This window comes from Kogia breviceps, chromosome X, assembly GCF_026419965.1.
Source record: "Kogia breviceps isolate mKogBre1 chromosome X, mKogBre1 haplotype 1, whole genome shotgun sequence".
Lineage (NCBI taxonomy): Eukaryota > Metazoa > Chordata > Mammalia > Artiodactyla > Physeteridae > Kogia > Kogia breviceps.
Genome location: NC_081330.1, coordinates 5,701,920 through 5,726,005, shown reverse-complemented (window position 1 = coordinate 5,726,005; position 24,086 = coordinate 5,701,920). Strand labels below are relative to the sequence as shown.

At 36.6% G+C, this 24,086-nt stretch overlaps 1 protein-coding gene across 15 annotated transcripts in view; it reads left to right on the top strand.

Annotated features, from left to right (window-relative positions):
* Positions 1 to 23,293, top strand: part of FMR1 (fragile X messenger ribonucleoprotein 1) — a 37,628-nt gene extending 14,335 nt beyond the window's left edge. Inside the window, exons 4-17 of one of the 15 annotated variants that reach the window (XM_059049972.2) lie at positions 1,995 to 2,066; positions 2,340 to 2,488; positions 3,796 to 3,889; positions 3,975 to 4,091; positions 6,361 to 6,531; positions 6,629 to 6,707; positions 10,380 to 10,489; positions 11,202 to 11,336; positions 11,843 to 11,905; positions 14,204 to 14,290; positions 16,808 to 17,003; positions 18,624 to 18,731; positions 19,222 to 19,304; positions 21,378 to 23,293. In XM_059049972.2, coding sequence (XP_058905955.1) covers positions 1,995 to 2,066; positions 2,340 to 2,488; positions 3,796 to 3,889; positions 3,975 to 4,091; positions 6,361 to 6,531; positions 6,629 to 6,707; positions 10,380 to 10,489; positions 11,202 to 11,336; positions 11,843 to 11,905; positions 14,204 to 14,290; positions 16,808 to 17,003; positions 18,624 to 18,731; positions 19,222 to 19,304; positions 21,378 to 21,488 — 1,575 coding nt within the window. In that variant the 3' untranslated portion in view covers positions 21,489 to 23,293. Of the gene's footprint in view, positions 1 to 1,994; positions 2,067 to 2,339; positions 2,489 to 3,795; positions 3,890 to 3,974; positions 4,092 to 6,360; positions 6,532 to 6,628; positions 6,708 to 10,379; positions 10,490 to 11,201; positions 11,337 to 11,842; positions 11,906 to 14,203; positions 14,291 to 16,807; positions 17,004 to 17,719; positions 18,052 to 18,548; positions 18,732 to 19,221; positions 19,305 to 21,056; positions 21,184 to 21,326 lie in introns of those variants that run through there. The other 14 variants (XM_059049969.2, XM_059049970.2, XM_059049967.2 and 11 more) reach the window with 14 other exon arrangements.
* Positions 23,294 to 24,086: the final 793 nt, after the last annotated feature.

Genomic DNA, 24,086 nt, shown 5'->3' with positions numbered 1-24,086 from the left:
CACTGAAAATTGTTGTGACACTTAAGGCACTTGGAGTCTGCTTTATGTTGTAGTTGGTCTATATAGTATCCTTTTCTTCCTCCCCCTTCATGTACTCCATTTTAAGCTTCTCTTCTCCACGATGCCTTGTTAACAGTTGCAATTTCATGAGCATTTGTGGTATGATGGAAGCAGCTAAGAATCCCATTTGTACAGGTCAGGTAAGGTGTACTAGGTCCTTGAATTCTTATTTCCTGTGCTAGGTACAGATGGTCAGTGAAACAGAAGAGGCCCCAGCCCTGACAAGGTCACATTCTAGTGAGGATAGCTAATATTATGGCAGTTGTAAGTCCTAGGAAGAAAAAAAAGAGGATGAAAGGTGATGTAGGGGCAGGAGTGCTATTTTAGAGAGTGCTGAGAGAAGGTCTCTGGTTGTCCAGGCCTGTGTTCTTTTCTCTACAGCTTTATAGTGGAAATAGAATAAAGTGCTATTTATTTACCAAAAATGTACTCAGTACTTACTAGGTGAAAGGAACTGGGCTTGGTTTTGCGACGGATCGCAGTAGGGAGCACAGTGTCTGTACTTGAGGACCTTTAGCTGTTCACTTCCCCAGGAGACTACGAGCCTCCTGAAGTCAAGGACCAGGACTTCTGGTCTGTCTATATCAGAAGGCCTCATAATAGTGTTTGGATGGATAAAGGGGGCTGTTTTTTTCTTTTTTTCCCCCTCTCAACTGAGTCACATGACAGGTGGTAACCAGTGAGATGCTGTTGCTACAGTGGCCTCACTAACTGAGGTTGTCACTCAAGCTAGAGCAGAGCTGAAAGGAATTGATGGTCGCAAGAGAGAAATGTAGGTTAAATCAAGTTGTACTGAGTCACTGTATTGTATAACCATTGACTTAGGTCTTTTGGTCTGTCTGTACTACGAATGCTCATAATAGTGATGAATAGAGGGGACTTTTTTCCCAACTTAGTCACACAACAGATGGGAACCAATGAACCACAGTTGCCAGGGTGACCTCATTGTGTTACATAACAATTAACAAATAACTGAGGTTATTTCTCTGGCTAGAGCAGAGGTGAGAGTAAGTGTTGGGGGCAAGAGGGAAAGGAGGTTGAGTTAAGTTGTATTTCATCACTGTGTTGTGTAACTATTAACTTCAGTAGTAAAAGGGAGACGAGAGTTGGAGCCTTGAGTTGCTGGTCTTCTCTCCTATCCTCTCCTCCCCATCTTCCTTGTCCTCCCTGTGTTGTCTTTCTACTTCTGAGTATTTCTGTCTCTCTCTCCATGTGTCTCTTTTCCTATTAACCTTGATTTGCTAGTGTCTTCACAAAAGGTTCCATGCTGCACATCATAAGTGAACTGTGAAGTGGTCGCCAGAGAGATCAGTTTAGAAGAACTGATCCACAGTGTGTGAGAGCAGGAACGTGGTATCCAGAGGATTGCCAGCGTGGAGTTGTCCATTTTAGTGGAGAGGGGACAGGAGACCAGAGAGTGACCAAGGATCTGTCCGTTTAGTTCCCAGGATACGTGAATGCCAGGTGGTATCCTTAGTGGGCTGAGTAGTCAGTGGCCTTACCCATTCAGTGACCATGCAGCCAGGAAGTAGGCCAGGGTCAGTAACTTCCAATTTGTTATTTGCTTGTTAGAGTAAAAGAAAAACAAATCTGTCTTTACATTTTTTAGATACATTTTCATAGCTTACAAAGTACCCAAGGAAAGTATGAATGGTCAGCTTTTCTTGAGCATTCATATTCAGATTACTGATTATTATTGAGGCAGCATAGAGAAATAGGAAAGCACTTTTTACAGGACTCTCCCAGGTAATCAGGTAGTTTCTGAGTGTGTGTCTATGTCTACAAGTAGGGGTGCAATCTGGCTTAAAGTCTACAGCTTATGGGCGTGAAAGACACCTAAGGTCATTTTAAGAAATTTTCCTTGATGTCTGATAATTTATAGATTTCTGAATGATGTTAATCATGAAATATTCTATGTTGTAATTTTTGTGTAGGTTTATTCCAGAGCAAATGAAAAAGAGCCTTGCTGTTGGTGGTTAGCTAAAGTGAGGATGATAAAGGGTGAGGTAGGAAAATGCCTATTTAAATTTTTTTTCTTATGCTATTTCCCTTTTCTAAAGCCAGGTATACTACATTTCAGTCTGGATTTCTATTTGAAAGTAATATCTAACTTGAGCATTTTATTTAAATGTTTTCATGTTCAGTATATTTCATGTGTTTGTTAGTTGATCAAATAGGTTTTTTTCCTCTAGAGAATTGAAAAACAACTGAATAGGTATAGCTTCTTGTTCTTACTTTAAACACTGTGACCAGGAATGACTTTCATTTATTTCTCACAGTTTTATGTGATAGAATATGCAGCATGTGATGCTACATACAATGAAATTGTCACAATTGAACGTTTACGATCAGTTAATCCCAACAAGCCTGCCACAAAAGATACTTTCCATAAAATCAAACTGGACGTGCCAGAAGACTTACGACAAATGTAAGTTGGTATGCAAGAAAGGCTGAGAACTTAGAGGTTCTACGCAATTAATTTAAAAGAATATAAGTTTTCAAATAATAGAAATCAGTTTTGTTTGTTTGTTTGTTTGTTTGTTTTTGTGGTACACGGGCCTCTCACTGTTGTGGCCTCTCCCGTTGCGGAGCACAGGCTCCGGACGCACAGGCTTGGCGGCCACAGCTCACGGGTCCAGCCGCTCCGCGGCATGTGGGATCTTCCCGGACCGGGGCACGAACCCGTGTCCCCTGCATCGGCAGGCGGACTCTCAACCACTGCGCCACCAGGGAAGCCCTAGAAATCAGTTTTTAAATTCAGTGAAATTTGGCAAAAATGGTTTGCAAAAGTAGTGAAAAAAACATATTTAGCTTTTTCCAGTTATATAATCAAGCCAACATTCCACTTGTTTAAACTTACTTGGTTACATACATGGCTAATGTACATTTGTTTTCTAAAATACACATTGTTCATAGAATTTTAAGATTTTGAAACTGGTTAATACAGATAGTCTGTCCTAAGTCATAAATCAATTTCTAGGCAATGGAGATTTGTCCAGGTTTTTTCCCTTTTAGCTAGTATTTTCAGATAAATATGTAACAAGTAGAGCTTAAAGAAGCTTCAAAAGGTCATCTCTCTTATAATCCTTGGTCTGAAGTAATGCTTAAAGACCTTTTAGAGAATAAATTCCTTTTTAAAGATTTCATCAAGGGCGTATATTAAGTTTGATTTGGACATGTCACACTTTAGATAAACAGTAACTTGTATTTCACAATATATAGAAACCCTGCTTCTTGATTATAGAGATTGCATATGTATGTTTGTGCCTTCTGATTCTTATACATTTCCTTCTCTCCCTTAAATTGGTCAGCACTTTTTCTTTAGAAAAGAAACAGCAAAACAAAATTGGGTATCCTGTAGCTATCCCCAAAGTGTTCAACAGTTGACTCAAGAAAATTAGTGACCTACCATATGTAACTGAAATGAGGAAGCCTGCAGGGGAGAGTGGTTCCCCTAAAGATGTCACCTCTGGTCATCTAAGACCACCAGTAATCCCCTAAGAACATAACTAGTTTTTTCCTTTCTCTGTAATCTCATATGCTTGATTGGCCTGAGTATATCAGAAATGTTCAGCAAAGGAACTAAACTGTTAAATGGATATAGCATATTTTGCATAAATCAAGTTTAATATGAATCTACAATTCTACTAAGTGCGAATGTCTCTGCATATATTTGTACCAGTAGTTGGTAATCAGTCATCTGAACTTCACAGTGGATATTGTTTTTATTTCTAGGTGTGCCAAAGAATCGGCACATAAGGACTTTAAAAAGGCAGTTGGTGCCTTTTCTGTAACTTATGATGCAGAAAACTATCAGCTTGTCATTTTGGTGAGTGTGTTTGAGTTGTCTATTTTGGTGTATTTCATTTAGGACATTTGCTTTGATAATAATGGTGTCGATTTATATCCTTTAGTCTATCAATGAAGTCACCTCAAAGCGCGCACACATGCTGATTGACATGCACTTTCGGAGTCTGCGCACTAAGCTGTCTCTGATACTGAGAAATGAAGAAGCCAGTAAGCAGCTAGAGGTATGTGGCTTTCCCTAGGGATGGTTGTAAGATTATCTAGAAATAACTGTGTTTACAAAACTTGAATATGGGCAGCTTGTCCTTTATTTATTGTTTCTTAGCAATTCCTTATATTCTATATTTTGAAAAATTAAATTGTACAATGCATAATCATACTAAAATTTTTATGCCTGAGGTTTCAGAATTAAGCAGCAGTTTATGTATGCTAAGGAACTTCTGGCCAACTCATTTTTTACTGGAAGTTCATCAAAGCTGCTAATAAAATGAAGCAATGCTTCTTCCATATAACATGTTATCATTAAAGTACTAGAGAGTATTTAAATATCTAATCATATTCCTTTCATTATGTATGTTTATCTCTGTTTAAAAGGGTATAGAACTTCTTCATTCTAATTGGTTGTCACTCTTTAAAACTCCTGTCTTCAGATTCCTGCCAGAGGCTATTTCCCTAACTTACTATTTCGTCTCTTAAGGTGCATTTTATCTACTTTTATTAATCCTCCAATAATTTCCATCACCATACATTTATTTTCATTGATAACTATTTAGTACTTCCATCCATTACCATAGAAACTAAATGGATTTTAGTTTAATGTGCCAACTGAAGTATATTATTGTCAGATTCCAGAGTTCCTCATCATTATTCATTTCGTTAGAGGGAAAACACCATGCAGTTGAAATAGTAAAGAAAAAAAGGAGTTCCAAACTGCATTTTAAGAGAAAAGGTGACTACTACTAAAGGCTGTATTCTTGTAAAACCCTGTGAAATGTGCCACCTTCCAACTTAATATGTAATCGCTGAACTCTTAGCAGGAGAGGAGACATTCATATCTCCTTTTGCTACTTTGTTTTCCTTACGGCCATATGGAGGTCTATTTAATTGGTTTTTACTCTCATTCTTTCTTGATGTCCCTGTGTTCACAAGTTTGTGGTTTCTTTAGTGATTCTCTCATAGCTTTTAGGCCAGAACAGCCTCCTTACTTTCATTGTGAGTATTGTGGAAATATACTCATTTACCTCTTCTTAAACATCTAATTCTTCTTAAATGATCTGTTATCATACCTTTGGCTTATCACTTATCAGTGAATTATCAATTGAAAAGAATGAACCAGGACTCAAAAAACATGACCTCTTGAAAAGTCCTAGGAATATTTGATACATTTTGTTGCTCTAATCTACAAAAAAGGATTTTATACTTTTAAAATTGTTTATAGTAGTTACACTCATTCTTTCAAATTATCAGGTATGTTGAATAATGAGAAACTAGCGTGCATGCCTATCTTTTCTCACTACTAATATTAAAGAGATCCACATATTCAGATACGAAATTTCCATTTTTCAACATGAGCCACTAATATGTTTGGTTTTCATTAATGGCATGCTAGAACTAAACATTAAATTTTGATAATACTATCTAAAGAGAGTGATTATCCACAAGTTTGAGGTGTCAGTATAACCTAGTTCAGTCATCACTGAATATTTGAAAGAGACTTGTGGATCCAGATCACAAGGTCTTACAGACTCTGATCTCATTTTAGGTTGCAGGCACATATGTAAGTTAAGCTGTAAATCTTTGATACTCTGTGATCATTCAATTTAATTACTATACCAAAATTTTTATGATTCCTTTACTCGGGGTGGGGGTGGGAGGGTGTCCTTTTAATGTCATCACTTCATCAGAGGACTATCTAGACCCACAGTATCTAGTGATAAGTTATGTTAATAGCACTGTTTCTAGAAAAAAAAATGTATGCACACACACACACACCAATATCCTTTAATAAAATGAAATGAAACACAACATTGTAAAGCAACCATACTCCAATAAAAATGAATTTAAAAAATGAAATGAATACAGTTTTCTGTAAAGATGGTATTTAAATTTTTTTTTTTTTTACTTAATTAATATTGAGTCTGTCAGACCCAGTGAGCTGGTTTTTATTTGGGAACATTTGATCTGCTTCTTAAGTATTACATTGATGTCATTGGTTAACTAAGGCAGCCTTGCAAATAGGTTTTCAAAAGTTACCTTGGAAAATTGTCAACAAGCCCTTTCCTGTTAACAAAAATATATCAAATGGCATAGACCTTTAGTGACCTAAAAAGTACTTACGCTGTGCGAAATATTTTCTTAAACCTGTTAGTTTCCAAGTGAAACTGATTTATAGGTCCCTGATATACAGGGTCAAGATAATTTACATAGCTGACCTAAATACAGTTGTCTTAATAGTCGATAAAGCATACTAATCAGACGTGTGTTTCTCTTCAGAGTTCAAGGCAACTTGCCTCAAGGTTTCACGAACAGTTTATCGTACGAGAAGATCTGATGGGTCTAGCTATTGGTACTCATGGTGCTAATATTCAGCAAGCTAGAAAGGTACCTGGGGTCACTGCTATCGATCTAGATGAAGATACCTGCACATTTCACATTTATGGGGAGGTAAATATTTTACTAAATAATGATTTTCTAAAATAAAAAATAGTATTTCAGCTGGCTCATCTTTTGTTGATTTAAATCTTTTCCCCATTTTTATTAGGATCAGGATGCAGTGAAAAAGGCTCGAAGCTTTCTGGAATTTGCTGAAGATGTCATACAAGTTCCAAGGAACTTAGTAGGTGAGTCAGTAATTGCTTTTGACACACACTACAAAAACAAAAGTTAGGTAAACAGTTTATTTATACCGATAGAATTCCATTTTCACTCACTTGGGGAGTCATTTAGCTGAAGCTTAGTCTTTGAAATAGTCTATTACTACAGTGTACAAAAAATATTTGATAAATACACTCAGAGATTACATTTTCAGAAGGTGTGCAAAATATACTGCTTTGCTAGTTCAAACCTACTGGTTCCTGGAAGGATAAATTTTGCACAGCCTCTTCACTATATGTATTTATATCTTAAATACGTTTTTTTCAAAATTAATGACATTTGGGGACTTTTTATACTTTGGAGTAGACTGGTATTTGATCTCTCTAATGGGGCTATAAAATGATAGCACTCTTCATTATCTCAGAGTTGAAGATCTGAATATAGGTTACTTAAATCTAATAAGTTCCAAAGCTAGAAGTAATTCCAAATGTCTCTAGGGCTTTCTGCAACATCAACTGTAATTCTTCATTTTGACTTGAGTTGTTTCATGATCATCACCCATCATGAGTACCAGCAAATCCATAGGAACTCTTCACCAGTGCTCTTAAAAGGTGCAGTTATCTTTAGTAGAACATGTCAACAAAGTGCAGTTTTATCAAGAATACTACGTATGATGTGAGAGAGTGGCAGGGACATATACACACTACCAAATGTAAATTAGATAACTAGTGGGAAGCTATAGCATAGCACAGGGAGTTCACCTCTGTACTTAGTGACCACCTAGAGGGGTGGGATAGGGAGGGTGGGAGGGAGGGTGACAAAAGAGGGAAGAGATATGGGAACATATGTATATGTATAACTGATTCACTTTGTTGTAAAAGAGAAACTAACACACTATTGTAAAACAGTTATACTCAAATAAAGATGTTAAAAAAAAAAAAGAATACTACGTATGTTTTAAATTTATAAATTAAATTGGAACACACTGCCTATACATTTAAAAAAATTTTTTTAACTTGATATCATGACTGATTATAAAAAGTAATGCATGCCCTTTGGAATGTTTAAAGGAGAAGATAAGGACTTCCTATGCATTTTTTTCACATACTTTAAGTTCTACTTAGCCTGCTCTTTTTGTCAGCATAGAATTAGAAACATCTTCCTATGCCATTAAAAAACACTTGGAATAGTATTTTTCTCCCAAAGACAATTAGTTTGAAGATGAAGTATATAATACTAGTGAAATAATGCAGAATTATTTTCTCAACTATATACTGCAGACAACTGAAGAGCATGACTATGTAATGTTATTGAGGTGACTTGCACACCAGTTGTGTGTATGGGAAATGTGTGATTAGCACCATCCTGGTTACCTCAGGATAAGTGGGGTTGTGAATGATATTTATTTTCCTCTTATTTACAGTTTGTCATGCAATTGCATACGTTTAATAGTTAGAAAAATTATTTTAAATTTAGAAATTCTTAGAAAATATAACCATTAGACAGTTTTTTCAAAAATTACTGAATAAAAACTTATGTGTCAGATTCACAAAAGTTCATTTTGGAGATGGCTTGATGATAGGGAAAGGTCTTGGGTGTAGGTGTTGGATCCAGATTGCAGCTCTACTTCACTTTTTGGTTGCTATTTGGCCTTGGGCAACTGACTTAGCCTCCTTGAGTCTACTTTCCTCACCTCTAAAACAAATGTGATCATAGTGTCTACCGTATAGGATTGTGATAATTAAATAGGAAGATATAGATAGATAGTTATAGATTAAGGATATAATTACATAAGCTCTGGATATAGTAGGGGACTCTGTAAATGTTAGTTCCCTTTCCTTCCCCTATTCAAAACAATTCCAGTTCGGTAGAGCAGGATTATAGTAAGCTGTCAGTTGGGAATTGGAAATAACTATGTAATGTAGAATTGGATTATTTGCTATTAAAAGTAGATTCTACCTGTGGTCTTACCTGAACAGAAGAGGATCCCAGCAGTGACCTTTCACCAGAAAGCCTGATTTTCATTTTGTTCCTATCTAGTAAAGTAAGACAGTTCTGTTTTAGAGGCTGTCTCCTCCAGCACTGGGAATGTTGGGAGTTTTCAGAAAGCGTTTTTGTATAAAATTTGGTAAGGCAGATCTATAGGGAGATGTCTAATCAGTATTGTATGAGTTTTCGAGTCCCACAATATGACTTAGGATATCTTTTATTTCCCACAAACTCTCTTTGGTACGTACACTGATTTATCTTTCTTTTCTAAAAATTTGCTTGTTCTTCACCCACTCTGACAGTGAATTGGTCTAATAAATGTTATAGACATAAAGAAAAAAACCGTGGGAAGACTCTCTCCTCCCTCCGCCCCTTTTCATTTGAATGGAAAAAGAGCTGAAATAATTGACAGAAAGACAAATCAGGAGTCCTGATTTAGTGGTGTCAGTTCTTTTCCCTGACCACTGACCAGTCAAAAGAGGTCATGGGGGTGAGTGAGGCTGGCACACACAGCAGGAGTACCAAGGCTATGCTGATTAGAAGAACCACAAGGTCGTGCTTTGACAGGGCTTTCCCTGCATTCTTATTTAGGATTGGCTCAGCAAATTTTCGATTCCAGTTTTTTTCCCCATCCCTACCTCAGGTGAAATGGTAGGGCAAGCACATGATGGATGTGGCCAGTGCTGGGTGCTTTAAGAACCTTGGGAGAGCTCTTGGAATCAGATGTAATTCACATGTAGATTTCTAGAATCAGTTCTTAGTATTTGTAATGTCTTGCTTTACACTAATGCATGATGATGGCTGTGAAAGCAGTCATTTCTCAGTTAAGTATATGATTAAATTTTATAAAATGAGATAGAGAATCGAGTGCCCATTCATTACTGGTATTTGAAGTCTTTGGAGTTTTAACAGATGATACTGATAAAACTTAATCTTGAACTGGTTTTAAGCTTTTTCATTGTGGTTTTAAGTTAAAAGTGTGATTTCTTAATCTTTTACTCTGACTAATCCCTTTACCTTCTAACATACTAATATAATTTGTGAGTAATGCACAAGAGTAGTAGTCCACCAACACATTGGCCTGAAGAATGTGTACTTTTAGATGTACATATAGCTGCTTAAGCCACTTTTAAACTTAGAGTACCTTTTATAAATATGCCATATAAAATTCTAAAAATATTTGCCATGGCAAAGAAGCAGATTTAAATCAGGTACAGATAGAATCGAAATTGTCAAAGAAAGACGCAAATGTATTTTCTATTATCTGTCCTTTTCCTTAATTCCTTTTATAGAACTTTGCAGAAAGAATGATACATGCCACTATACCTGAACATTTAAAATATGTCCTTTTATGCCAAATAAGAGCCTATCTTTGAACTGCCTTAAAAATTCAAAATTACCCGTATCAGTTCACAAGTATTATCAGTTCACAAGTATTAATCAACTCTAATACCTGACCAAAGGAGTTTGAACAAGGATGACCTCATAAAACGGAAAGCTAGTTTGACTCTGTCTTTTTGAAAAGAGTCTCTGTTTTGGTTTTGAGATAGATAGACAGACAGATACAGAGGAAGAAAGAAAGAAAGAATTGAAATTATATGAAATTTTATGCGTATATATAAAATATGATAGTTTATGGTGGGGTGTGCTTACTGGTTTGAGGTATGTGTTTTTAAAACCAAATGTGAATTATTCATTTCTTACCTTAGGCAAAGTAATAGGGAAAAATGGAAAACTGATTCAGGAGATTGTGGACAAGTCAGGAGTTGTGAGGGTGAGAATTGAAGCTGAAAATGAGAAAAATGTTCCACAAGAAGAGGTATGTTTCTAGTGCGTATGTTTCTGGTTTCTTCTTTTATTGTCTTATTTGACATCGTAACTTAGAGGTCTCCAATATGCACATAATGTGAATGTAAAAATTCTCTCGGGCATGCCAGTTAATTGCAGTTGTAGATAAGGCCTCTGTTTATTCTCTAATGCTGTGACTGTGGATTAGTCACTTTAACCCCTTTAAGCCTTATTTCTTGATCTTCAACGTGAGTAATCACAAATGTAAAAAAAAAAAAAAAAAAAAAAAAAAAAAAAAAAAAGTCTGAAGCACTCTTCACCTATTACTTATTGTTCCTGACAGACAAAATTGGGACACTAGTTAGGTTTTCTGGCTTTCATCCTTTGGCTTTTTTACTTTGCGTGTCTGCTTATTTTGTGTGCTTTACATTTTTTAAAGTATTTGGGGTTGGGGGGGTAAGGGCGTGCTCTTCTGTACAATGGTACTGTTTAGAGTAAAATCCTTTCAAATTGCCATAATTTTCATATATTTCATAGCCTTTTGTCAAGGTTCTTTTAGCTGAAGTTAAATCTTTGTGCGTTTTTACTCCATAATGTTTGCATTCTGTAAGTTTGTTTACCAAGACTGTTTATAATAGTTTCTGTTCTTAAAAATATGATCATTGATACAATAATGGAGCTAAATAAAGTCTTAAAAATTGGTCCTTTTTTTTTCTCTTTTGTGTTTTTTGTTTTTCATCAAGGAAATTATGCCACCAAATTCCCTACCTTCCAGTAACTCAAGGGTTGGACCTACTTCTTCAGAAGAAAAAAAGCATATAGATGTAAAGGAAAACAGCACTCATTTTTCTCAGCCTAACAGCACAAAAGTCCAGAGGGTAAGAAATAATTGTCACTTTGAATTATACTAAAAGTAATTTCTTCGACCCAAATGTTACAGTTGGTGTTTTGGGTATTTTCTGTGGTTAGGCTCATAAGGCTACTCATGCTGTATTTGTTTCAAATCTGATTGCCAGCTTATGAGATATTACAAACCAAAGAGATAACTACTTTTCAGTTTATTCACAGTGACAAATCTTATGCTGTAAATATAAAATACAGGGCTGCATTCAGTGGTCACAGTTTTCTTTTGAGGGTGGACTTTTAGTTTTTCATGCTGTAGCTCTTGAAATTTTACAGGTTGTAGAAGCTCAATATGTACCCTCTGTTAGATGCATAAGTTACTACTTAAAACCATATTTTTGAAACTGACTTTCAGTATTTGAACTAACCTAATTGTTTAGAAATGGATTGAGAAGTCCTACAGTGAAAGTCCTGCGTTCAGGCTTCTGTGTATCGTTTGTTATAGTTAATGACATCACTTGCATTCCTTATACTGCTTTAGGTGTTAGTGGTTTCATCAATTGTAGCAGGGGAATCCCAGAAACCTGAACTCAAGGCTTGGCAGGTAGGAAAACATTCCTTGAAAAATACATTTTAATTTTATATTTTAATGTTTATCCCCCTGGTTAAGAAAGACTACAAATGATCGTCAGAGTTGGGGGATGTGGAGGAGTGTCTGTGGGTTCGTGGATCCATTGCCCTGGGAAAAAGCTCATATTCCTTCCTGTTGCTTATAAGACCTTTCTTTCACAGTCCCCTGACCAATATCATCTCTTACCACTCCTCTCCCTTGTACTTGAGAGAGGCTTGAGCCATACCTGAAGTACCTAGAGTTCTTGAAACACTGCTCTGCTCTCTATTGCTTCTAGACATATGCACATGTTTCCTCTGCCTGGAGCACTCTTTTTCCTCCAGCCTGCCACCTTGCTTTGACCTTACTCCTTGTGCAGCTTTCCTTGTATACTTTTTTCCATAGGTCCCCTCCCCATGATGGGCTCAAGAGCCTTTCCCCCTTTCATGCTCCAATGTGTTCGCCCCTATCGTAGCACTTACTACATAGATATTTATAGTTATCTAGTCACATTGTTAGTTCCTTGAGGGCAGACACCCGCCCTCAACCTGGCCTGTGAGAACTGTTTATGGGGAAAATATGACTCACAAGAGATTAAAAGCAAAAATGCCATTTTATAAAGAGAAATATAACCGCAAGTGGATTGGATATTCCTCTCTGCTGGGCAGGCCAGTCCTCATCCCAGGACAGGAAATCGCTTTTTCCTGGTGTCTACTCTTGCCTTTCTTTGTCGTAACTTAACCATTCTGGTCCACTAGTAATGTGCTTAAATTAGAGCGGCACTTGGGTACATCAGCAGTTTGGAAATGTTGAAAGAGAATTTTTTTTCATTATTTGCTCCACAGTTGATCAACTAAATCTGTGACATAGGGTTTTCAAACTTATTTTGGTCATATGTGATCCAGGGGGAAGGGCGTAGCATTTCATCATAGGGCATTTTGGAAAATAATATGGTTAACTGCTTTGTAACAAAGTTGGGGAAAAAACTCAACCGTCAGAAATGTTTTTGAGAAAAAGAGATCTGAGTCATAGGCCTGATTGTTTCCATAGTTCATATATTATTCAATCAAAAAAAAATCCATATGAAGCCCATGGGTTTTCGATGGCACCTGATTCTTTAGGTGGTTGTTGTTACTAGGAAGCAGTGCCTTGCTTACCAGATGGATGTCGGTCTGCAAGCAGTATTTCCTAATTGTATAGTTTTGTACCCTATCAACAGCCATGTTCATGTGGAAGGGAAGAAAAAACCTATTCCAACCCCACATGCATGTAAGATTGTACTGAGCGCAAGCAAACAAAAGCAGCCCAGCGATACCCACACCTCTCAAATGAATGCTCTTTTTCAAAGAGTGATACTTGTAGGCTTCTTGGCTTCTCACACCTAGAAATTTCACCTAGAGAATTCGAATGTATCTACATCAAAGCTACTGTGTGCTTTTCTTTAGTCACTTGTGAATATCAGTAACCATGTGAATTTCATCAGTAGCAGAATATTGAATTATTCTCAACTTTGAATGTCATAATTGCTAGCTATTAGTTTGCACAACTGGCCTAGGCTTCCCTATAACTGTGACAAGAAATCGTTTTTTTCTCATTTGTACTGATGGGCTAGAAGTATACATTTTTAGTCTACTCCTCTTTAAAAAATCTATCCTTATATTAAAGTAGTACCATAGGGAGATGAAACTTTCCTGATGATTCAGTCCTTTACTATGTTCAGAGCGCATTATGGAAGTATATTGAAATGCTAAATTTTATGCTCATGGATGTGCCTGGTTTTTTTTTTCCCTCACAGAATAATTACTAACTGCATTTTAATTTCTTATTCTTCTCATTTGTGTTTTGTTTGTACTTAGCAAAGTTGACTTAGTTTCTACTTTTGTACCCTGGTATCTAATTTTGAATTATTTTTTAAAGAATTTGATCTAGATAAAATCTGTAGTAAATGAATTAGAGTATTTTAAAGTATTCATTTTTTGTTTATGCTTCTCATGTTAAAGCTTATCTAATTTTGAGTTACATAATTTATGAGTTTACCAACATTTAATAGTAGTGTTTATATCATAGTAACCTGATGCATTGAAGGGTTGCTATACTGATCTGTCCTTATACACAGTAGATGTGTAAAATATACCAACTACTTTTGTTTTTAGGTATGGGTTTATATTTTCAACAAACTTCCATGTACCTACTGTTTGTCAGACCCTGTGCTAGGGATTTAGTCATTATTTGCATTTTTCAGATTAATTCATCATTAATTTTATAGGATTATTGTTGCCATTTCTTTTTCAGGGTATGGTACCATTTGTTTTTGTGGGAACAAAAGACAGCATCGCTAATGCCACTGTTCTTCTGGATTATCACCTGAACTATTTAAAGGTGAGAACAGGAAGAACTTTAACGTCGAAACCTTTTGCACTAAAATATAAAAACTCCATAGTAAATCTTAAAGCAATTAAGTTTCATTCTAGCCTGTACATGATAATGAAAGACCTATAAAAGATAATAGAAAAAAACTTTCATTTCGTTTAGCTTATTATATTCCTTCTGAAAACACAAGTCAGTTTTCCATCATTATAAATTTAAGGACCAGTATCCCAGTTCTCAAGAAACTCCCCTATTTCCCATTATTCTTCTGTTAAACCCTTATACTCACTTTAGACAATCTTGTCAAAGATACATTTCATCCCATTGATCCTTTCTAGCCCTTGTGAGTTTTTTCCAGGACAAATTTCGTGTCTGTAACACTTGCCTTTGTTGTCCCTCTTATGTCATTTATCAAGGAAATCCCAGAGTTTCATGAAGTCCTCTGTTTAAATGTTTACCCTTCGTAATTTTCTCTATACTCTGTTATTACAAAATAGAAACAATTTGTGTCTTCTTAGAAATGCACATTGTAGTTAGTATTTGTAGAGTTATGCCTCCTCTAGCTTACAAACTGGAAAGCAGGAACCAGGAGGCTGCAAGGCGTAGCAGAGAGAGCACTGGATTGGCAATCCAGTGATTTGCTTGTAGTCTCTCTTCTGCCATGAACTAGCTCTGTGTCTATAGGCAAATCACCTCCCTAGACTAGGTGCTTTTTAAAATTTCTTTTGGCCAAATGTTCTGTAATTCGATAAAATAGAAGTTCACCCATGTCACTTTTATAATTTCTTTTTTCTATCCATATGTATCGAAAATATATTGTAACTGGTACTAAATAGTATTTTTAAAGTAATCCAAGTTTCTATTTTATTTATGATGCTATCTTAATAAGAATATTTTTGCTGATTTCTTAAAGAAAATTAAATAATTTATAGTTATATATAAACAAGGAAGAAAAATACAACAGCTAAGCACTTCTTATCATTCTTATGGTGGTCAGTTACTAATTGCAAGTGGGGAGGTTTCATCCAGCAAGGTTTGCATGGATAGGATACCCCATTGATTTGCTTATTCACTTTTGTTTTAAAGTGTGTTTTATGTGTAATCTGTTGTATGTGTTTTTCTTCATATTCTTCGCTTAAATAATTTTGAAGACCTGGAGAGTTAGGGTTGCATTGTATCAGTCCCTTGTTCTTTTGACTAATGTTCTTCCTAGATCTTTTGATTTATTCTTCACAATTGAGTATTTTTTTTTGGTTATCAGCAGCTGTCCTGTTGTTGCCATTCTTTCCATCACCAGATCTTCCCTCAAGTGGGCTTGGCATCTCTCACCAAAAGGTGACTGCTCTGCCCCAGTGGGATAACCTGGACTGCCATTCTGTTTTGCAAGACACACCCATTCCATGAGCTCTAACTGTACTTTTGGAGTAAGCCACTCACTCAGCTGCAGTCTCTTCTTTGTTCAAGTCCTCTGTAAAACAAATCCTGGTTCAGAGCACAGATGAAGCTCATCTAGATTCTTACCTGCCCTTTGCCTGGGGCTGCCATGAGCAACATTTTAGGAACCTAGCTTTAACCGAGGCTTCCCCAGTGACTGTTCATGTGGACAGTCCCTATGATGGCCTCTGCTTGACTGAGACACCCAGTGCTACTCTCGTTGTGGATCCAGTTCCCCATAGCTAGTAAATAGATGCTTATGGGTAGATTGGAAGAAGAAGGGTTAGAATTGAGACTTCATCTGGATTTGACAGAACCCAACAGATTGGAAGCATTGTGTGTTAGGGTCTGTTAGTGGACCCCATGTGTATATTTTGATCAACTGACTCTGCTGTTCGTCATACTTGTTCTAGCAGAGTTGTAGTCTTTAAGAGGTTTCCAAGGCATGATATAAGATATCCAACTTGGTTTTGTCAACTATTAAATAGTTCCCCTATATAAGGAATATAAACATTTTCAGTTCATCGAAGATAATTGTTTCTTAATTGTATGGTCACTTCCAAAGACCTGCCGTAGTATATGTTCTTTGAAAGCAGAAGATGGCCCAGACTCAATGTTTTGTTCATTAAGATATTAACTGGCAAATCTATTTCAATTAAGATTATTTACAATGTGTGATTTTTAAGGTTAGCTGGTTAAACCTTAAATGTCATTTATCTGTATTCATACGTTTTAGAGTTGTTTTATTCAATATCCTATTATCAAGAAGTCCCAAAGCTAGCATATTTGTGCCTCAGCAGATCTATCGGATAATAGTGCCAAATTAAATAACTTTAAATTCTATCAGTATAATTTTAATGCTCAGTATTTTTGTTATATCTCTAATTCTGGACATCAGTTATATGTTATCTATAGTAATTTTATTTTTAAGGAGACCATTCAATTTCCTGATAATTCTATGTAACAGTGTTTACTATAAATTTAGAACTGAAATTGAAATATTTCCAGTATACTTTTTATCTGATGAAAAGGAGAAAGGTATTATTAAGTAAAATGTCAAACTATTTTTACTGTTATCTTGTATATTTTAAATAGGAAGTAGACCAGTTGCGTTTGGAGAGATTACAAATTGATGAGCAATTGCGACAGATTGGAGCTAGTTCTAGACCACCACCAAATCGTACAGATAAGGAAAAAGGCTATGTGACTGATGATGGTCAAGGAATGGGTCGAGGTAGTAGACCTTACAGAAATAGGGGGCACGGCAGACGCGGTCCTGGATATACTTCAGGTACAAACTAAGCATTTTCCTCAGTAACTTTATCTGTTCCTAGACTTAATAGCTGCTAATCTCTAATACTCATTAGAACCCCATTATAACAGTTTCTCACTACATGGTTTCCAATTCACAGTGGGTCAAATTGTGTTGCAAGAGACGTAGAGTAAAAACCTGATAATAACACATAGAGTTCACAGGGCAGGTGTGAGTTCTGTCCACGTTCTGACTGGGGATAAATCTGCTTAAGCCCTTGTATGTTGATGACTTTCCTAAGGCCTTTCCTGATTTTATTACTGTATAGCCAAAACTTTTTTCATTTGTGTACTGTGGCTCATTTTTTGTCAGGCATGTGCTGGTCATACTTGCTGGATGGACTGTGTAAATCAGGGGTCTGCATCCTGTGGCTCGTAAGGTGATTTTGTGTGGCATGGCCAAAGTCAGCCCTAGGCACAGTCAAGAAGTAGGCGAAGTTTCTCTTTGCCTTCTCAGCTCTTCTTTCAGTGCTTCTTCCTGCTCCCCCAGTACCTTTCACTGAACGCTGTCCCACTGCCAGGGCCTACTGTCTTCCTTGCTCAACTGTGTATCTACTATGTAACTTGCGAATGATGGTATAAGGTATAATCCATCTCACAAATATTTGCATTTCAAAAAGGAACTCTTTAAGATGGAAAAGCCTTCAAGATCCACAGGAATGAAGCTATAATGGTGAAGCTATAATTGGTCATTAGCTCCAACAGAGGAAGAGAGAGAGGTAGTAGAGCTAATATTCTGGAGTGGGGGAGAGAGACACCTACTCCTAAGGCCAACCTTGAACCTAACCCCTAATCCCTCTCCCAGCAGTCTGTTCTTTATGCTGTTGAAGTCCCCCGTCACCGTGGAGCTCTTCTCCCCACTCCCATCCCTTATGTCATTTACCCAGCCCCTCAGGCATAACAAGCTTATTACAATAAATCCTTTATAATGATCAATTATTCCAGTGGGAGTGGGAGGGAAGGTTGTGGACCAAGCATCAGGCAAGCATATCCCCATTCAGCTAGGGCCAATCCCTGATCACACAAGAGACCCTTCCCTGAGATAGTAGCCATGGTGGCCACCTTTGCCACCCTCTCTGAGGTGACCAAAATGTATGCATTCCCCTCTGTCCCTGGGCCAAACCTTGTTAAAAGGAACCCTCTTTACAGAGGTTTTGTTGATCAAGGTATTGCATTTAACTGTTGTAGACAACTTTTCCTCCAGAGAGCACAGATGTTTAAAGGAGCACAGCTGTTTAATGATGTGGCATACTCAGGTTTGAACTTAGATGGCTAATAAAATATCTTTTTTTTTTTAAACGAGAACCAAAAATGTTTAAAACAAAAATTACCTCAAATATTGTGGAAACCTTCATTTTGAATTTAAGATAATTTGTTTTACAAAATGGAAGGTGATAATACTCTTTGGTGGGCTTATAAATTAGGAAGAGTAATGGATTACCCCTGAAACATCTCTGGAAGCTTCTGTTAACCTAACTTTTTTTTTTAACTCGGACAACGGTATATAACTTTTAACTCTCGATAGGAACTAATTCTGAAGCATCAAATGCTTCTGAAACAGAATCTGACCACAGAGATGAACTCAGTGATTGGTCATTAGCTCCAACAGAGGAAGAGAGGGAGAACTTCCTGCGCAGAGGAGACGGGCGACGGCGTGGAGGTGGAGGAAGAGGACAGGGAGGAAGAGGACGTGGAGGTGGCTTCAAAGGTACAGAGGTTTTCATTTGTTAAGAAATGAAGGTGAATTGTAACAGCCGTCTGAAGTTCTATGAAGAACCTTGCTGATTCAGTGATGTATTACCAAGACCCCCATTTCTCGGGTTTTGTACTGGTCACCATGGGAAAGGCTCATGTAATTGGCAATATTAGACAGTCTTCCCTCTGGTTCACATAGAATAAATATATGAATAAACACTGATAACTAGCTTCACTTCTTTGGGTATTCTAAACATCACATCTGATCATTAGCTCAGGTTGACCTGAAACAGTTGATGCAGAACTGTGGTGCCTTAGAAATATGTTCTGTTCCTTGGTAGCATGCTAGATTATTAGCCAGTGTGTAACTGGAATCACTAGGTTGTTGATTCTATGTTAGATTCTGTGGTGGATCTAAATAAATTGAGGATGTGGGAACAAAGAACTTCCAATAAGCGTGTCAGAATCAGTGACCATCGAACCTTTTAAAAACGTCCCTATAGGAAACGATGAGCACTCCCGAACAGATAATCGTCCACGTAATCCAAGAGAGGCTAAAGGCAGAACGGCAGATGGACCCCTCCAGGTAAACCTGTGTGCCTCTTTTCATCTCAGTTGTTTGAGTCACAGTCGTGTGAGATTTATGAGTTTATTTTACTTGATTTTTAAGCGTGTTCAAAGGTTGTGAATTTGGTATATTGAAATATTTTCCTTTCAACATTACATATGTGGGCGGTCTTAGTCCTTTGTGACAAGTATACAAAGAAGATTTCTCTAGAGAATGTGCAGTCTCAGTATTTCTGAAGACTTTGCAGCCGCAGTGTGACTTCAATACCACATTGGTGGTCCAACCCCCGCCCCGACCCCCAACAAATGCCCAAGAAAAGAAACATCCAGGAATGTGCCAAGAGAGACTTGCGTCGGCCCTGTGGGTCCCTCCTCCCCTGAGTTGCAGGGATAGAGTGTCCTCTTTGAGTGGAAAGTAAGGGAAAAAAGGTGTCTGGCTCAAGGGTAATAAGCACGATACACAGGGCTGATGACACTCAGCTGCTTATTTACGTCCAGCCTCTATTCTGAGAGACCCATCCCAAGTGGTAAAATCACCTGTGCCGAACCCATTGTTAAGTAATTTTAACATTACCCCTGAGCGTGTCCAGACAGACACCTTTGCTGAGTGCTTTGTGTGTGTTTTATCTGACTTAATCTTTCAGCAGCCCCCTGAGGTGTAAAAAGTTTTATTATTCTGTTTTATAGGTGAGTAAACTGATGTTTAGAAAGATTGAGTCACATAGTTGGCGTAAGGTAGTGTGATATTTGAATACTGGTATCTGATTCCCAGAATCCGTGTTCTCTTCTGCTGCTTCTTTAATTCTGAAGACTTAATCCAAGTAGTTAGGGTTCCTTCACGACTATGGATTGGTTTTGGGACCAATACCCAAGATTAGTGAGAGATGATTTTTAAGAGCAGAAACTCCATGATGGAGTATTTCTTAGAATTCATAGCGGTTGTAAGTAGATGTTAGCTGTTGGCTGGTTCTTAAGGACCAGCATAGAAAAGACCTTAGACGTAGATAGAGATCAATGAAATAATGCACACATGTGCCTTACAGAGATGTAAGGCGTTTATGTACCAGTTTTATAATTCCGCTCTTCACAACCCAACAGTTAAAACAGTCACCCAGGACCAACACTTAAACGCACTTTGAAATTACAGCAAACCATTTTGGGATTATATGTCACATTTGTACTCGAAGCAGATCAATATTTGTAATTGTTTTAGGCCCATCTGTCAATATTATCTTCCTTCTGTACAGCATCTAGAAGTCTACTAGCAGTGTTTAAGTGTTCAGTGTTGGCACTTGAAATATTACATAAATCTCAGAGTATTATTTTTCAAATTGTATTCATCTCTACACTCTTCCTGGGCTTCCAGTTCTCCCACACATTAGTGTCTTCAAATTCCCCTGTACCATTCTTACTCTTCAGAGTTCAAGTTGTATGATCATCTGACTTGCCTTACTGAAGCTACTAGAAGCCAGCGCTTGTATTTTTTTTTTATTGTAAGACAGTGGGAGCCCTCGGTGTAAGGAAACTTAATTATACTCATGGTAGACGTAAAGATGTCAACTAAAGGCTAGTTAAGAAGTGAGTTAGTTAAGTTGTTACTCTGCTAACATCAGAATAGGAAGACAGTAATTTGTGTCTCTCCTCCTGGGTCTCACAGTCTCTGAAGAATAACCCATTTTTTTGAACTCTAGTGTTATAGACTTGTATATTTTGCAATCAGTAATAGTAATTCATTTTAACTATTTGTTTCTCGCTGTTTTGTTCTACTTAGAAGAAGACACGGTAGGATTGTGAGTTTTTATCTAACTTTGGACACAGTGAGATGACCAGTGTGTTCCAGTTAAAGAAGAAGAGTGTTTTTAAATCAGAAACCAAATAAAGATCCTACCTGACCATAATTTCTTGCACTTCTTCTATTCTCGCCCCCATATTCCCCTTTTAAGATGTGGAATTTACCCTTCGGGCTTAAATTTCTCGTCAGGCCAATGACAGATTACAGTAGGATATGGTCTGTGTATATAACAACTGTAACTTGTTTTAGATCAGAGTTGACTGCAATAATGAAAGGAGTGTCCACACTAAAACATTACAGAATGCCTCCAGTGAAGGTAACCGCCTGCGCACGGGTAAAGATCGTAACCAGAAGAAGGAAAAGCCAGACAGCGTGGATGGTCAGCAACCACTTGTGAACGGAGTGCCGTAAATGGCATAATTCTGGAGTGATATTCCCTATACCATTTCCGTAATTCTTATTCCATATTAGAAACTTTGTTAGGCCAAAGACAAATAGTAGGCAAGGTGGCACAGGGCATGAAATGAACACCAATTCTGTTAAGAATTTTATTTTTTTGTCATATTGGCCATAAGCAACAGTTTTCAGATCTGCACAAAGAAAGAAAGAGATCTTAAAATTTTGAAACATGACTTTTAAGTAATTAAGTATACTTAGCACTTCAGGACAGGATTTTCGTTTGGTTTATTTTTTAAATACCAAGCAGTGGTATTCTTTCTTAATTTGGACCGTTACCCTGCGTTGGGTGATAACTCACTGGTACATTTCAGTTTTTCTGAATAAATAGCATTTATGGTAATCATATTACACTTCTGTTTTCAGTCTCATACGGAAGGCCAATGACATTTCATGTCCTGTGTCAGTTTATGTTTTGGTCCACTTTTCCAGTATTTTAGTGGACCCTGAGATGTGTGTGATGTGACGTTTGTCATTTTCATTAGCAAAAAAAAAAGTTGTATGATCTGTGCCTTTTTTATATCTTGGCAGGTAGGAATATTATATTTGGATGCAGAGTTCAGGGAAGATAAGTTGGAAACACTAAATGTTAAAAGATGTAGCAAACCCTGTCAAACATTAGTACTTTATAGAAGAATGCATGCTTTCCATATTTTTTTTTCTTACATAAACATCAGGTTAGGCAGTATAAAGAATAGGACTTGTTTTTGTTTTTGTTTTGTTGCACTGAAGTTTGACAAATAGTGTTATTGAGAGGGATGTGTAATTTTTCTATATAGACAGGAGAAGAAATAACTGTCTTTTCATTTGAGAGAGGCTAAAACATTTTCAGCTAGGAACAAATCTTCCTGGTCAAAAGTTAGTAGGATATGCCTGCTCTTTGGCCTGATGACCAGTTTTAAATTAGAGCTGTTTTTATTTTGTCCTCCCCAAGTTTTGTGAAGTTTTTCATATTTTAATTTCAAGCTTATTTGGGGGAGATAGGAAGGTCATTTCCATGTGTGCATAATAATCCTGTGAAGTACAGGTACTTTGTCTAAGAAACAATGGAAGCAGGTTAAATGTTTTGTAAACTTTGAAATATTAGGTCCAAATGTATAAGCAGAATTGGAAAGCAGACTAGGATTGGTTAACAAATGATACTTTTTTTCTTTAGTTTTTTGACGTGTTGGATTTTGGGTTTGAGTCTCCTTTTTTTTTTTTTTTTTTTTTTTGATGAATGAAATTTACAGAGGAAAAAATATGTGAAGGACCTTCACTCTAAGATGTTATATTTTTCTTAAAAAATAACTCCAAGTAGGGGTACCACTGAATCTGTACAGAGCCGTACAAACCGAAGTTCTGCCTCTGATGTATTTTGTGAGTTTGTTTCTTTGAATTTTCATTTTACGGTTACTTTTCCTTGCATACAAATAAGCATATAAAAATGGCAACAAACTGCACATGATTTCAAGAATATTAAAAAGTCTTTTAAAAGTATTGCCAAACATTAATGTTGATTTCTAGTTATTTATTCTGGGAATGTATAGTATTTGAAAACAGAAATTGGTACCTTGCACACATCATCTGTAAGCTGTTTGGTTTAAAATACTGTAGATAATTAACCAAGGTAGAATGACCTTGTAATGTAACTGCTCTTGGGCAATATTCTCTGTACATATTAGCAACAACAGATTGGATTTTATGTTGACATTTGTTTGGTTATAGTGCAATATATTTTGTATGCAAGCAGTTTCAATAAAGTTTGATCTTCCTCTGCTAAATTGACGTTGATGCAATCCTTACAAATGATTGCTTTTAAAATTTTAAGATAGGAAAAGAAATCTATAAAGCGTTCTGTTACAAAATGTAACTGTATTACCATTGGAAATTTCACATGTCATAGGAAGTTAGCCGTTATCCACCAACTTTCAAGAACTTGATCTTGTTTAATAAGGTGAAAAAAGTTGACAAAATGGTACAAAAGCACATTGTGCCATTACAATATGCACTAAGTCTCTTTTTTACAAAGGCTGAATTCAGCAAGGCGCTAACTTGCTTAAATGTGAATTACTAACTTCTAAAACTGTAATTTGAGTCACATGTTTTCAGACAGAGTTGGAGTTTATTCATATTACAATATTTGTGTGCTAAACGTGTATGTTTTTCAGTTCAAAGTCATGATGTTTTTAAAATCTTATTAAAGTTTCAAAAATCTGAAGATTGTTTATCTAGATGTAAATTTTTATTAAAAAGTTGCACTTATGAAAAAGCAAAAAATTAGTCTGACAGATGTTTGCTCCTGGTCTTAAATTTCTAAATATAACAAAAATTAACGATGGGGGGAGGTATTAATCATGCAAAGCATACATTATGCCTTGCAAATAATCTTCTATGTGCCCTTAAAAAGCAGAAATGTAGATATTTGAAAATACTTCTACCTATTCCCAGTTAGAGAATTTGAACACATTAATTACATAGGACGCTACTAAACCATATTAAACACATCCTCCTGTCTGAGCGCACGTAGACTTACCTTGCCGTTTGGAAAATATTAAATATGTCTATTTTGAA